General features: G+C 41.1%; 2 protein-coding genes across 2 annotated transcripts; one reads left to right on the forward strand and one right to left on the reverse strand.

Moving 5' to 3' along the window:
• Window positions 1-187: 187 nt before the first annotated feature.
• fkbp1b (FKBP prolyl isomerase 1B) lies at window positions 188-10,335 on the reverse strand. Its single transcript, XM_062437347.1, has 4 exons — window positions 10,157-10,335; window positions 9,394-9,441; window positions 2,140-2,252; window positions 188-903 (listed from the first exon to the last, which is right to left on the reverse strand). The coding sequence occupies exons 1-4, from the start codon at window positions 10,191-10,193 to the stop codon at window positions 775-777; spliced, it is 327 nt and encodes a 108-aa protein (XP_062293331.1). The 5' UTR covers window positions 10,194-10,335; the 3' UTR covers window positions 188-774.
• Window positions 10,336-11,398: 1,063 nt separating this feature from the next.
• On the forward strand, window positions 11,399-15,372 carry wdcp (WD repeat and coiled coil containing). Its single transcript, XM_062437345.1, has 3 exons — window positions 11,399-13,318; window positions 13,574-13,694; window positions 14,465-15,372. The coding sequence occupies exons 1-3, from the start codon at window positions 11,399-11,401 to the stop codon at window positions 14,656-14,658; spliced, it is 2,235 nt and encodes a 744-aa protein (XP_062293329.1). The 3' UTR covers window positions 14,659-15,372.
• The last annotated feature ends 239 nt before the right edge of the window (window positions 15,373-15,611 follow it).

Here is a 15,611-nt window from a genome sequence, read left to right on the forward strand (position 1 = left end):
CTTATGTATGTGGCACTTTTACGATATTGGTTCTAATAATGTACTATGAATAATTTGGACTCGGCCACATTTTTATAAAATGTGCCACTAGGAGGCAATGTTGCAGCAGAAGCCCCCCCATCAAGCAAACCTCATTTAGCATTAATCCCTTGTCACTCTCAACCACAAACTGAACACGGGACACATCTTTCTCAACACAGTACATGCCATTTTTATTCAAGAGTTGGTCAATAAACGGTCATAGTAGCAATGGCTCTTACAGAGTTCTGTACAGTATTGGATTGGGTTGATTGGATCGGGTACACTTGCAGTTAAATGTTTATGAGGGATATAAAATATACTAAACATAGCAACATCATTCAGAGCATTCAGCAGGACAAACCTTTTCTCAAAGTGGCAATGCAGACAGTGGTATAATGCCCAGTTAAGATACAGAGCAGAAGTATTGTACTTTCAACATGTACCTTTCCTCTGTTGCTGAACCTGTAAGGCAGTATATATTTTTTTTTTATTGAACAGAAACCAAAATGTGGTGCATGTGTGGAAAGAGTCTCACATGATGTGAAAATTGTCTTGCAGTATCTATTATTACAGTATTGCAACAAAGCAGCAGTAGATACGTTTAAATATTGAACTGAAGAAGACTGTAGAAATCAAAGAGAAGGAGAGCAGGTGGATGGTTGGAGGCAGCAGCCGGGTATGGTCTCCCTGTGGAAACAGGTTGTGGCGAACGCAGCCTCTGTAACCTTTAACCTTCGTATTTCAGCCCAGGCGTCACTCAAGCTTGAGCAGTTCCACATCGAATATAAGTGTGGCGTTCGGAGGGATGACCCCGGGGTGGCCTGTCGCTCCATAAGCCATATCTGGTGTGCAGGTGATTTTAGCCCTCTGGCCCAGGCTCATCTGAAGCACAGGAGAAGAAAAAAACAGGAATGAGTACGGTGATTTTTTTCCCATGTTTCCCATACAAGCTCCCACTCAACCAAGGTACACCCACAGAGGGATTTTTACTTATTTGGGCTGATAAATTACGACATCTTGTCAGACTTTCCTTGCCACTGTCGCCAAGAGTACGGTTTAGACCTGCTCTATGTGTAAAGTGCCTTGAGATGACTTTGTTGTGATTTGGCACTATACAAATAAAGATTGATTGATTGATTGACTTTGCAGGCTTGTTCAGGCCATGTCTCATTAACCACTCGTTGTTCTATTCAAATATCCCAGTAAACCATGACGGTGCAACAGTGAGCCAACATGCACAATAACAGATCCCTGACACCCAAAGCAGCTCATGAAATGTAGCCATCATTCATTTTGATTGTTTACACCTGTACTTTTTCCTTCAGCCACATGACCACACCAAATTACGTAATAGCGTGATTTCTTATTTTTTGAGGCAAGAATTAGTTTGTTCATTTTAATTCACTTAGTATTAAAAAAACAACAAACAGAGATGTTTAACTATATACGTAGTAAGGATCATGTAAGTCTGATAACTTCTTACATTAAAATAAAACTCCAACCAAAACCTTGTTTAAAACAGTATATCCTTTTTACTGTATTATTACACAACAATACAGCTTTGACAAGAATACCTAACTGATTGGTCTAATCTCTCTAAATATCACACTTGAATAGGGCTGAGTATCAGTACTCAGTACCTTTCAGGTATTGACTGAAATAACAAAGTACCAAGTGGTAGCAAAAGTTTTCCAAGTGATACCAGCATTTGACTCTTTTTGTACCCAGATCTAAAAACAAAAAAATCCATTTGAATGTTTTTTTCATGCAGCCAATTACTGCAAGCGTTCTTTGATTTAATGTGACAGGTGATTGGCTCTCTACCTCAGCAGCTACAACCTGTACAGTCTGTGGTGGGTCAGCATGCTGAGATCACACCAAATGTTTGAAAGTATAACTATGCTATGCTCAGCCTGTTGAACAGAGTAGGAAAACAAGTATCAAATGAAGTACTCTATTAGTATCAGTATCACTTTAAAGGTACTGATGCTGGTATCAATTTTTTTTTTAAACAATGTCCATCATTACACTTAAAATACCACCTGAGGTAACATGGCCTGAATTAAAGCAACAAAGCAAAAAGGTCAAATAAGGACTATGTAAACGTTTTCCTCTTACCTGTGCTACTCCTTCTTCCCAGCCTTTAATGACCTCCATTCGTCCAATCTTGAACTTGAAGGGCTTGTTCCTGTCTCGAGAAGAGTCAAACTTTTTTCCATTCTGCAACATACCTGCCAAAGACAAATTACATGTTTTTATGGTTATTTTTTCACTTTTGTATGGTTACTGTTGCTTGTACTATATTTGCACTGTACCTATAATGTAAACACAGCATTGTTATTTTGCACAGTGTGATGCCAGATCAATGAGTGCCTTTCCTTCAGTCGCTAATGTTTTGGACTGAGTCTTTTTAAGATTAAAGGTCTAAGGAAACATTGGCTCCGATTGAAGGAATTATTCTGCTGGGTCTTCTTATCAGGATCTTTGGGTCTGTTTCAATTATCCAAATGAACAAAGGGAATGTGAATCAGGAAGCATTGGCCTGGTTTAGTGAATTATTTTTAAAGTTAACTAGGCCATTGCTTGCCAGTATCTAGACCACAGGGAGAAAAGGATAACAAAGGCGGTGCAGTGCGGGATTATTCTCCTTCAGAACACTGACCGATCATTCAGGCATGATAATAACACTGGGGCTAAATACCAAAGGCACAGAGACACTGGCCCCACTTCATTAGTCGTTTTAACATGCCCTCCTTGACTTCCCCTTGCCACTTTCGCTTGAGGGACTCCAAGCTGGCATCTGAAGAAATGCTGTTACTCTGATAACTCATGTAAACTTATTGACCCTTTCTACAGTGAACAGAGACAGCCAACAACAGACTTTGTAGACTTTGGGACAGTTTGTAATTTTCTGTAAACAAAGATTTCCATTTTCCAACATGCAGCACCAAAAATACAAAGAAGATAACATGGTCACCATGTCATCAACATGAATGTAACTAATTTGTGCCATATGATCAATCTTAATCTGGGTTAAGACACCAGTTTTTAAGATTTTCTTCCTTGTTAACATACTAAATTTATACCTAGCTCTATGAAAGAATTCATGTAGTAAATTTATAAAAAATTAAGTGCAATTTATTGTGAGAAATAATTGAAATAATCTGGTTGTGTTAATCCAATAGTTAAAATCCAAAGAATTTGATGCATTAATCTGATGAAATACCTTGATTTGGCTGAATTAATTTCCTTTTTAATTTAATTTAATTTAATTTCCTACATTAGCCAAAAGCAAATTCAATTTTGGTTATTTTATCACTAAGTGGAAGATGCATTAATATTAATAATATAGAAATTAAATGAGTCATTAATCCATATCCCCCACCCCCAGTATTAAGTTAGCTTTTTAAACCTGGTTACCAGTCTTTCAACTGGAAGTTCAAAAAAATAAATCTCACAACAACCACTAGCGTTTTCGAGGTTCCTCTGGAATACTCTGTTGATTTATCTTTTCTCTGTAGTAATTCAGTGAGTGTGAATACTTGGCATTTAAAGTTGTGTGTTAACTAAAGTTTACTAATGGTGTCGGGCTCATCTAGTCGGATGAATGTTGGTACTGTACTGCTTCTCTTATTTCATTCTCCCCTAAACTTAGTAGGTCCTTCACTTCCAAGAATCACAGTAGCCCAGATATCGGTGGTCTGGGCTCGGTCCAGCCATGGAGTCATCAGGTGCACACATCCCAAAGTGAATACCACCTGCTTCTGGTCATGTGGGTAGCAGAGAAGGGAAAGCTTTCTTGTATCAACTGCAGAAAAGTGGGTACAGTATTCGGGCAGGAAATATTGATGAGCAATGTTTGTTGGTGGGAAGCCAGCGAGGGATCATATCTTGGGGCGTGGCACTAATACCTCCTAGTGGTTGGTTGGAGTGTCTGTTCAGCAGAGGGGTTGTCAGCAACAGGGACTGTGGTTCACACTGGCAACTGGTCAAAACCAGTTTTGAGAAATAAAACTAAAAAACAGCACCTGATAAGTGTTTCCTGTGGAAAAATAGCAGTGTCCTAGAGAGAGAGAGGGGGATGAATTCCAATATTTCACTAACTGACAACAGGAAATATAGATTACACAGTGTATAATGAAAGGTAGGTCAAATTTCACTGTTGCGCTTCACAATGCAGCACTTCCCACATAAAGATAACAATGCTAAATGTGGACTGTATCTTGCAGGAAAGCAGAAAACATCCAAAACTAATCCTAAACCCCTGCTTGTATCACTGCTCCGTTATCACTCTCTGGATAAGCATGGGTGGGGTCTGAAAAAAGAAAGCCGGACCCGTCCCTTCCTGACGCTGGCTCCGAAGCTCTCTCCCCTCATGAGAAGCTTTTAACTTGGTTGTGCTGCAAAAAGCTGGAGTGCACAAAGGGGTGGGGATATTTTTACTCCGTTTACTGTATCCCGTCTCGCCCCTCGTCTAGGATGGCTGCCAGCGCGACAACCCCTTGGCCCGAGCGTGGATGAAATGAGATGGGTGTAAAGCTATCTGTCTACGACAAACTTGTATGTGTTGCTGCAGTTCACAGCTGCTCAATGGAAAGAATAAAATCTTGCTCAGGCTTCACTAATATATCGAGTGTAATGAACTGGGAAAAGGTGAGATTCTGAGTCCGGTGGGATTTGCTTGGTAATTATTCATTCGCCATGTAGCCACTGTCGTATTTCTCCTCATAGTCCTGTCCCATCGTCTCTATGAAGAATATAAGCCATGTCAAACACCCAGACGATTCAATATTCAACAACGTGTGATGATTAGAACGAAGTGAGGTCTTTATATCCATACTCAGGAGACATATTTCAGCAGCAGATTCCAAAAGCTCAAACCGATTTAGAATTAAAAGCTGCATGACAACTCTTTCTTCCACACTAAAATGAAAGCACTGAACACTTCTCACGGCATTCAATCACAACATTATCCCTCAGAGGGCCAGTTTGGCAGTTCCTGACATACAACCCGGTGTTCCACTCCGCAGTATCTATTTCTGTGCCACACACTAAGTGCCATTAGGTTTCCACTTCAGCACGTTTCATGGTGAAGTGTGGAGTTCAAACATGGTAAGGAATGACGTCCACATTTAGGCATGACATCACATCCAGTGAGCCTGTCTCCAAAGCTGACACGACTTATCAATGGAGGTGCTGTTTATCGTCATGGCCAAGTTCTATAACTTTGTCAGTCATAGAAACCTGCGTGCTGCTGCTGTAGTTTCGCTTCATACTGACTGATAAAAGATCTGATACCATTTCCTTCCTCTAGTGAAGGCCTGAAAGAGTAGTTTGTGACTGCAATGGCTCAGACTGTCTCACAAATAGTGCAAGAAAAAAAAACCCAATCATCTCTCTTCAAATTCATAATATGTCCCTGAATGAGTCCATTTATTTGGGCTGCAACTTATTAATGTTTTTTTTTCACATCTCACAGTCTTCCTTCATCTTAGCAAACTCCATCTGCTCAGGATAACTGTGAGGATGCCTAAGCTAAATTAAGATTAAATAAAAAAAAAGAAGCAGAAAATCCTCACACCAGAGAAACTTGAACCATGCTTATAGTTTTTAACTGAAAAACAATTAATTGATCATCAGAAAAGTTGCGTGTGCAGTCTATAACTGGACTGGGCTGCTCAGAGTGTATATGTGTGGGGGGGAAAAAAGCATAAGCAACTCCAGTGAAAAATAATCAGAGACGAAAATAATAACACTACTCAGGCCAGCTTGACCCACGACAGGCAGCTAGTCTGTGTGACACTGCTCTGAGATGTGCTGCTGATAGAGCTGCTGCTCTGCCAACACGCTACCAGTCAGGCATGACAGAAACAAGAATGTGTGTGAAAGAGTGAGCAGCTTTTCTAATTATTTTGTCCTGCCAGTTACATGAAGCCAGAGCTCAGCCTCGTGGCAATGACTACTTGCCTAATTTGGGAAACCACAACTCTCACCAGAGTCAAAAGAGGGTCATCACACACACACACACACACGAGAGTGAGTGTCTGTGTGCTCTGGCATGTGTGCGTATGTGTCTGCGTGGTTCGAATCCCAGGGGTGAAAGTGAAGACCAAAAAGGCATTGCAGTCAGTGCCTGTCTGTGTGTGTGTGTGTGTGTGTGTGTGTGTGTGTGTGTGTGTGTGTGTGTGTGTGTGTGTGTGTGTGTGTGTGTGTATGTGTGTGTGTGTGTGTGTGTGTGAGTAGAGGCCGCCTAATGTTAAATGCTGGAAACAGAGTGGTTTCAAATCCCATTACGTTTTAGAAAATCATTCTAGCTTTACCCTTATCTTCACTCCGCTATCTGGAAAACTAATACCAAGGAAGGGTGCAGTGGGGGGTTCTGTGTTAACAGTCAGCTTGATGACTTGGACAGGCTTATGTCTCAAATCTACTGCTAACCTCTATTACCGGAACTATCTCTATATAAGATCTCGAAGTAATCTTGTCGTCGACCTTTTAAATAAAACAGTGTCTGCCTTTAGATTGCACTGGCCTGTGGAGTAAATATGTAATCTGAGGTCATTGTTCATTCGGCTTTTTAACAACTAAATGATTATAAGGGCGCTACAGGTGCATACATACTTTACTGTGAGGCACATATTTTATCTGGTATGACTAATTACAGAACAAATCCTCTAATTTCATCTTTGATAACAACATTCTTCCTCATATCTTGTGGCTTGTGTTCACCACTACGGCCTTATGTTCCCACGGTGTGCAGCTCCACTCCTAAATAACGCTGCATGTTTTTTACCTACCCACTGCAAACGCATTTCCCCCCCTGATACAATAACATATTTATAGCACTTTTTGTGTTCTGTGGGCAAGGTCCTTGCTTCGGCTTTACTCAGTTTTTGTTTTTGCATGCCACCACTGCCAAAATACCAGGAGCTTATGGATAAATCCTGTGAGCTGAAGAGGAAAAGCGAAAAGAGAGATGGGAGAGGGAGGACTTTGATGAAACATATTGAAAGAGAAATCCGTCTGCACTAAGAGTGCCAAGCTCACTTTGAACAACCACAGAGGCCATTCCCAGGCTCTAGGACATCCTGGTGTTAAAGGATATCATTACACAGGACACTGTAACCAATTTGTTCCATTTGGGGAAGTGATAACAGAAAGCCGCTGTTAATGGTGTGATTGTCGCCATGGAGCAAAGGGAATAAAGGCAGAAAAAGCAAGGACGGAATGCAATACACGCATCGTAGAATCGGGTGAGGTGCTGATGGATATTAAGACTCATTACCAAAGAAACAATGGCAGTTAAAAGGAAAATGGGGCTGCCAGCCAATAAGCGATTAACTACCAAACCCTCCCATGTGCAGGACTGAGATATAGCTATCTCAAAAGACTGGCTTCACATGCTCAGATGTAACATTTCCAATTACTGCATAATTTGTTACTGCAGTGGCTGATCTCTGCACGGATCAAGCCCGAGGGGAAATCTGATTACTTTTTCCACAGTCCCAAAAAAATGTGAACAACACAACACTTGTTATCCAGAGTTGGCCTGTATCTGTCTGACTATCACACACGCTAGGGAGACAGATCTTCAGTTCTTCCATGAAAGCAAATATTAGAAGCAAGCCAGTGAACCCAAGCAATCAATTCAGTCACAGATTAAGACAATCATGTGAGCCCAATTCAAACGATAAAAGATGAAACTCCCAGCAACAGGAACAAGCAGGAATTGGCTGTAAACCAGGGTGGGAAATTAACTTTTTAAAATATGAACATTTACTAGCCGCTGACAGATAAATGTTCAAACCACTCAACAGTAAATCATTATTTCATATTATTACCAGCCACCTTCTTCTTTTACCAGCTGGAGACTAGTGCTAATTTATCACCATGCATGTACACATCTCTCCACTAAAGGAAAGAATCTCTGTATGTATGTATGTCTGTCCTATGTCCTTATTGCTGGGCACTGCAATACACATTTGATTGGCAGCAGAATCAACCAATGAAAGGCTGTAAACTGCTTCCATGGTCCCACCTCAGACAAGTCTCACCAGTGAAGCTTCTGTCTGGGTTAAAACTACTTAATAAACTAAATCCTTATTGTTTTAATTGGTACATTTGTCAAATGATATAATCACATGCAGTTCTCAGAAATAATAAAGGATTGGCATGACTTACACAAGCACCGCACTACTGCACAATAAATTCAACAATACCCGCACACTTGAGTTACACCTGTGTACTGATAACACAGAGCGTGCAGTAGCATTTGTAACCATGTAATAAACCTTGCGATTCTCAGACAGACAGATGACATGTGAACTAGGTTTTGTTTACTTTCTGTCTGACCTAGTTGTCTGGACTGCCAACCCCAGGGCACTAAACAACCCAAATGTATTTCTCAAATGTCTCAGCGTCTTACTGCCCCACCTCAAAATTGAGCAATCTGACAAGAGACAAGCATGAAAAAGAAAGCATATGTGAGCAGAGCAGTATTGCCCAAAACAAAGGGTAGTAAAGCTGACGATAGATGAACCTAACCAAAACTGGATCTTTTTACAATGATAAAAAATGAATATGGTATGGAGAATTTTGCCTAAAAAGCAAAGATCGATATGTGCACAGCTGAGATCTGGTATTTTACTTCTGACTGTTGAAAATGGACAGTATGTGCTGTCTAAATGAGAGAACATAAGTTACATTTTTCTACTGTCTTTTTTTTTATTATCAACTGCACAATACTTTGTTTAGTAAGACAAAAATAGATATTGATTTTGTAAATATGGATGATGCACAAAGACTGAGTTGACTGTTCATGTATGAAACATAAATTAGCCAGTTCTCTGGAGAAAGCCTGGAAGAAGAGGTAAAAAAAAAAAAAAAACTCTTTATCAAGACAATTCATCAGTATGCAACTTAATGTGAAAAGTTCATTTGGGATTTTTTTTTCTGATATATGCAATACCAGAAGATGTAGTTTTTGTATCTGTAGTGGTATCTTGTAAACCCAAATTGGATGGACCAAATGTTTGGCATGACACACTAATGAAAATAAAACTAAACTAAGTATGTGTGTGGTACAACCTCTCAAATACAACTGGAGGCTAAATGCTCATTCTAATCAAAATCAAATTAATAACTATTGGGTGTGGTGGCATCTCCGCGTCTTGATCTTTTAAAACTGTAAGTGATACACAGGTGAATACATGTTTTATAGATGAGTGTACTGTACCGGCTTCAAACTGAGTCATGTTGTTCCACAGATATTGACAAAAACACACACACACACGCACAGGGACATTATTTCCTCCCACAGCAACGGGACAGGAAAGATGTCTCTTGCCAAAAACAAAGAAAGAAGTCAGTTACCTATGTAATGAACAACACATGTCTGACCCTTCTTTGGAAATGTTCTTCCTGTTGAGAAAAACAAGAGAAAACATGTGTTATTGTTTTTTTTTTATGTGTTACACTTCATAACAATGGCTGGGTTAGGGTAGGGGAAGTGTTGTGTTTCTGGCAGGAATGCCAACCCCTCTTTTTGCCTGCAGACATAATGTAATCAGATATACTTTTAGTCTCATCCTCAAACCAGTAGTAGGCTATATAAAATACATTTCACATATTATATGCTTTACATTTTCTATTACACATATCACAGAATGAAACAGGACTTTAGAGCTTTTTAGTTTTGCCTCACTTATTTTAATTTACTGACAAATCTCAGTTTTATTATAAGTAAATTCCCAATGCGGATTAACCTTGGCAGAGTCATTCAACAGCAAGTATGGAGAGCTCTAGAAAGATGATGAATAAATAACACAGTAAAAATATACTGTGTTGAAATTATTTTTGGCTTTACAGACAGACAGATCCTTATAACACCCTAGAATGCTATTTTTTACCTTAACTATCTATCTAACAAGTTAATAATCTTACCACACACATATTTTTAGTGTGTGTGTTGTATAAATTATGTTGACATTTCAGCAGTTTTTTTGTTTTTTTTGGCCGGCTTTATGGGGAGCAACCGAGCCCCACCACTACCACCACCACCTCCTCCACCTCCACCACCACCACAGCCGCCGCCACCCCCGCATTAAAGCATGCACAAGCGAATAAATGAACTTACCATCACCGGGGGATATTGTTTCGACTTCCACGCCCATGGTTGTGCTACTTTTCGAAGATTAACCCTGGAGCATACAGCCTTTGACAGCCAATGTTACCCGTTTAGCGGTGACAAGTCGGGCTTTATCGGTGGAAACCATGCATTCACCGACCACTACCGACCCGTAGCTCTCTGCACTACCGTCGACACAAAGATATGTTCGTGTTTGTAGCGCAGCGGCGTCGAGATCTTCAACTACCTCACGTACGTCGTCTTCAGCTTTGAGCTAATTAAAATAGCCCATGCCCTTAATTTGTAAATGAATACATCAACTAGTATTTATTCTAGTTTAATTTATATTATTTGGTGGTTATATTCCTTATCACAGTTACTATTTTAGTTAATTTAACTTGCAAAAGGATTTGACATTTAACGCACACGCAGCGCCCTCAAGCGGACAAAATTTGTGAAAAAAAGATGCTTATTATAGTTCAACTACATATCCCACAATGCACTTACATCGTCAGTTAGTTTTGCTTCCAGGTCAAATAGAAATGAGCATTGGAGGCACATTTTAACCGGATAAATGTGAATTAATGGTTGGGAAATCCATTCTCAGTGTTTAACTAGGATTCTTCATGATATGTTTGAGGTTTAATAAGGTATGTTTAGAGTGAATGTGTTTGTTTTTTGCTTGCTATATGTAAATGATAAGTTCGCATTAACTAAAAGCATGTCATGATTTCATGTGAGTTTGTATTGGGAACTTATTTGTCTATGTTTAAAACCTCATGCCAGTCACACATGTAATATACCTTTATAACCTTCTCTGGCTGTAATGAATATGGGGTTTTTTTCTCCTTCTACTCTTGACATCTGTGTTTCGTGGGGGGACGACATACTTTTTTAGTACTTTTAGTGATGCTGTGTCACCAGAACCATTTTGAATGCTGGTATGAGACACTCCCACTTCATAGTTAGTTAATGCCCTGAGGTCCTGACAGGACCAGTGTGTTGTTAAGGTCATTCAGGTAAGCAGCTATAAGTGTTCGTCACCACTGCCTCAGCTCAGGGAGAGGATTAAGGCATGTACTTGGAAGAAGACACAAGAGAGGTTTTGCTATTCTTAAGCTGCATAGGTAGCAATAGCTACTGTTGTGTGAGACCCATTCAGATCAGATACAGATCTATGCCATCAATGATAACTTTTTGAGTCTTTTTTTTCCTTTTTCTTTTTGCTCCAGCTTCCTCATACCTGCCAGGATGGATCTTGGTAAGGCAAAGCTGATTAGGACAGGACTCAACACTCTACACCAAGCCATCCACCCCCTGCACGGGATAGCATGGACAGACGGCAAGCAGGTCTGCCTGACATCGCTCTACTTCGTCCATGGCGAGGTGAAATTCGGGGACACCAATGTTATCGGGCAGTTTGAGCATGTCTTCGGGCTCTACTGGGGCCCGCTGTGCTGTTCTGACTCCCCTGCCTTGCTGGCTGTTCAGCACAAGAAACATGTTACCGTCTGGCAACTGCAGCTCAGTGCTCTGGAGCATAACAAGCTGCTGTGCACTCAGACCTGTGAGATGAGTGAGCCTTTCCCTTTGCTCTCCCAAGGCTGTGTTTGGCATCCTAAGCAGGACATGTTGGCTGTACTGACTAAGAGGGACATTTCTGTGCTGTTTTCTGTCAGAGTGGACAACAGGAGAATCAAAGCAGACATCAAAGGTAGTGGGCTTATCCACTGTGCTTGCTGGACTAAGGATGGCACACGCCTGGTGGTGGCTATAGGCAGTGCTCTTCACTCCTACATCTGGAATGATATCCAGAAGAGCCTGGTGGCCTGCTCCTTCTGCCCCATCTTTGATGTGGGAAGCTACATCTGTGCCATCGAGACCACAGGGGAAGCTCAGGTAGCTGTGGCTACAGAGCTGCCTTTAGATAAAATCTGTGGGTTAAATGCAGGCATGACTTTCGACATGCCGACAGAGACGGAGTCTGTGCAAGGCCACGGCTCACATATGGTCATGTCAGATGAAGATAGCCCTCATGACTCAAGAAGAAGATCATTTGAGTCAGACAGGTGTTTTATGCCCAGTTCAGGCCCTTTAGACCTCACCCACCTCCTGGCAAGGCACCGTCGCTCAGACCCCAGCCCCCTTATTAACCTGCGTCGCAGAGACACTATGACAGGTTCGGGCCAGGACTCCTCACACCTCATCCTGGTCACGTATGAGCGTAAAGTCACTACCACTCGCAAAGTCAGTATCCCTGGGGTTTTGGTCCCAGACATTGTGGCTTTTGATCCACGTGGATCAACTGTTGCAGTAGCTTCCAACACATGCAACATGGTGCTTGTATACTGCATTACAGCTTCAGCCATGCCTAACATCCAGCAGATCTCTCTGCAGACGAACGAGAGGCCCAAAGGGGTCTGTTTTCTCAGTGACAAGATGCTGCTGATGATGGTGGGAAGACAGAAGTCCAATGACCCTGCCTTCCTCCCATCTTCCAACACAGATAAATATATACTTCGTCTTATAGCCAAAGAGTTGATATACGATGGAGAGACTCCTATCACACCATCGCCCTCTGTTCACAAACCTGAGTCTACTTCTAATGTCTGCGCACGGATTAGGAGGCACTCAGAGCACCTATCTAGGGATGACAGGGAGCGCCCAGGGATAAAGGAGTTGATGTTGCCTGGAGGGGGGGTGATTCGTTCGCCAGGGAACAGACGCAGGCTGGTGGAGGAGGTGAGGAGCACTGAGCCAAGCCCCACCACCAGCTCTGTAGACTTTGCTGACCGAGCATCAGACAGAGCCCCGTCCAGTGCCTCATCCATCACGGTTGAGAATTTCGATATGGACCACGTCAGCCGCATGACCAGTCTGGCAGTGGCTGGCCAGGCCAGCAGAGACTCCAGTCGGAGCAGTTCTCCACGCTTGGAGCAGTTGGACAAGCTCCACACAGAGCCAACGCTGCCTATGCATGAAAAGACACCCAGCCCTTCCAGGGAGCGCGCACTGGAGCAGCTCGTTCACAACATGGAGAGGCTTTTTACTCGCTTTGCAGATGTACAGCAGTGCCTGACAGAAATCAGAGATTATACCCACAATGGCAAGAAGGCCCTGACTGCATACCCCAATGCCTGTGAACCCCCTTATGTCAATGTCACATGTCAGGTACAGTGTTACTCTACATTATCTCTGTAGATAATTGTTACATTATATGTAACAGACAGTGCCAGTATAGTAACCCTAGCTAATGAGGAAGAGATTCCCTCTGTTCGTCATTAGCGGCTTTTACTTGAGGGGCTTAAACAACTCAATCAGCTGCAATTTTCACTCTCAGGCTAAGACTGCTGTAATAGCTTTTACACACTTATTTATTCCGAATTCCTGCGGTTGTTTACTTTTTCCATCTTTGTGCAAATGCAGAAGCAGTTGTCAGAAAATGTGTTCATTGATGAGCGGAGGCCAGTGCTGCTGTGTGATGGCAAGTTGTGTCTGCGAGCCCTTCAAGACCTCTTCAACCTAACCATTGTCGAGATGATGTACGGTATGTGGAGCCTGTTAAGTTTATGAGAGTAAATGACATACTCCGCATCACATTCAAGACTTAACTGCTGCCAGTTTGATGCAGTTAAGGACCCAAAATAGCTTTGTCTTAACTATGACTCAATATCTGCGCAGCCCTCTTAAATCATCTATGTTGCATTGCTTGAAGATTAAGCATGTTGTGACAGGTACTTTACAGGGTTGATCTATTGAAACCACTTCAAGGAAACTCCTTCTAGGCTTCTTAGGAAGGTCCCCCCCCCCTGAGTAATTTCAGCAGGCTTGTGAGTTGGGTTTCCCCTCTGAGGTCACGCAGATGTCAGCAGTTATTCTTTTTAAATGTTCTAAACCTACAAATTACCCACTGAGAATGCATTTTTTTTCATTTATACATATTGTGTACAATAGTACAATCTTAAGACAACACTTTTTAGCATTGTTCTTATTTTAACATGCGTAAGCTATAATTGGAAGTGATTAAAAGCCTAGGTCAGATTACAAGGTTTTAAACAAAAGCAGCTTACCACCATTTAACATGGACATTGTTTTGTTGCCATTATAGTAAAGGCAGTCCTAAACTGTGTGTCACTGAATTTGTGACCGTGCAGTTTTAACTCGCATTGATTTACTTCAACGGATACAATATGATTTAGAGACTACAGTCTGGCTTACATTGAATCTCTTTGAGGCTTAATTTGTTAGATAATTAAATGGAGCTCAGATGTGTAGAAGATTATGCTGAGCCAACCATTTTCTGTTTTTTTTCTTCAGGGCCATTGTGGATTGTACTTGTGGCAGATGCAGACGGCTTTGTCCCCCTGACATTTAAATCCAAAGAGGAGCTCACAGTGCGGAACGGGAAGCGGAAAACTAACCTGAAGGCCCCTGGGAGTCCAGAGACCTCATGCCCATCTAGTCCAGCCCCCATCCAAAGCCCCAGCGCAACCATAGAGGCCCCTGTATAGTGCTGCCTAACACTCACCTCAATCTATGGACGTGATGCATCCATGCAGATAACCAAAACTAGATGTCATATGTATTTTTGTATGTATTGGAAAACACTAGTAATTGGAAAAAGAGCTGCCTATTCTGTTTACATGTTGCTGCTTTGAAAGAAATTTGAGTAATAACCCATTTTTTTCTTTTTCTTTTGTTTTTTGACAAAATGTAATGCAGTTATGGTGTAATCCTTCATTAAAGCAGGACACCGATTGTAGTGCCATAGCACCAAAATTTGTTTGAAATAGCCTGAAGACATATTTTCAGTTTTATCTGATTGTTCCAATACCAATTATTCTAATGCCCTGGTAAAAAAAAAAAAGGCATAGGCTAATGTCTGATGTAAATGTTTTGTTTCTTTATTGGAGCTCTGCAGAAACCCTTACATGTATGGGGTTACAGTAAAGTCTATGTAATTCTGATTTTTATGCAAAATAGTCCAACTCAAATGTTACAAGTCTAAACTTACCCCCTTGAGGTATTATGCTTGTTGCCTAATATATTCAGGAGAACACAGTTGAAGATCTTTGCATTGTAATATTATCAAGCGCAATAACACAACTGATCACTAGAGGGGGCAATACTCAACAGAAACCTTCCTGACAGTAAAGTGTTCGAAGATCTATGGAATACCAAATCAGTGTGTATCTTGTTTCAAGAAAATTCAATATTTTGGTAGGTTTAGGATATTAAATTTGCATTAGTGTACACTTTTTTGTATTATTTCACTTATTTCCATTTCCTCAGCAAAGAAACACAACACACACAAATGTACTCTGTCTAGAAACCAACCTCTACAACATTTATTCCCTTCATATAATCAAACCTTCATCATCATCATAAATAAATAACAGTGTTGTAGAGCTAAACACAGCAAATAAGGATATACATTCATTTATATAAATTAGGTAATATATAT

This window comes from Scomber scombrus, chromosome 17 (genome assembly GCF_963691925.1).
Source record: "Scomber scombrus chromosome 17, fScoSco1.1, whole genome shotgun sequence".
In the NCBI taxonomy this organism is placed as follows: Eukaryota; Metazoa; Chordata; class Actinopteri; order Scombriformes; family Scombridae; genus Scomber; species Scomber scombrus.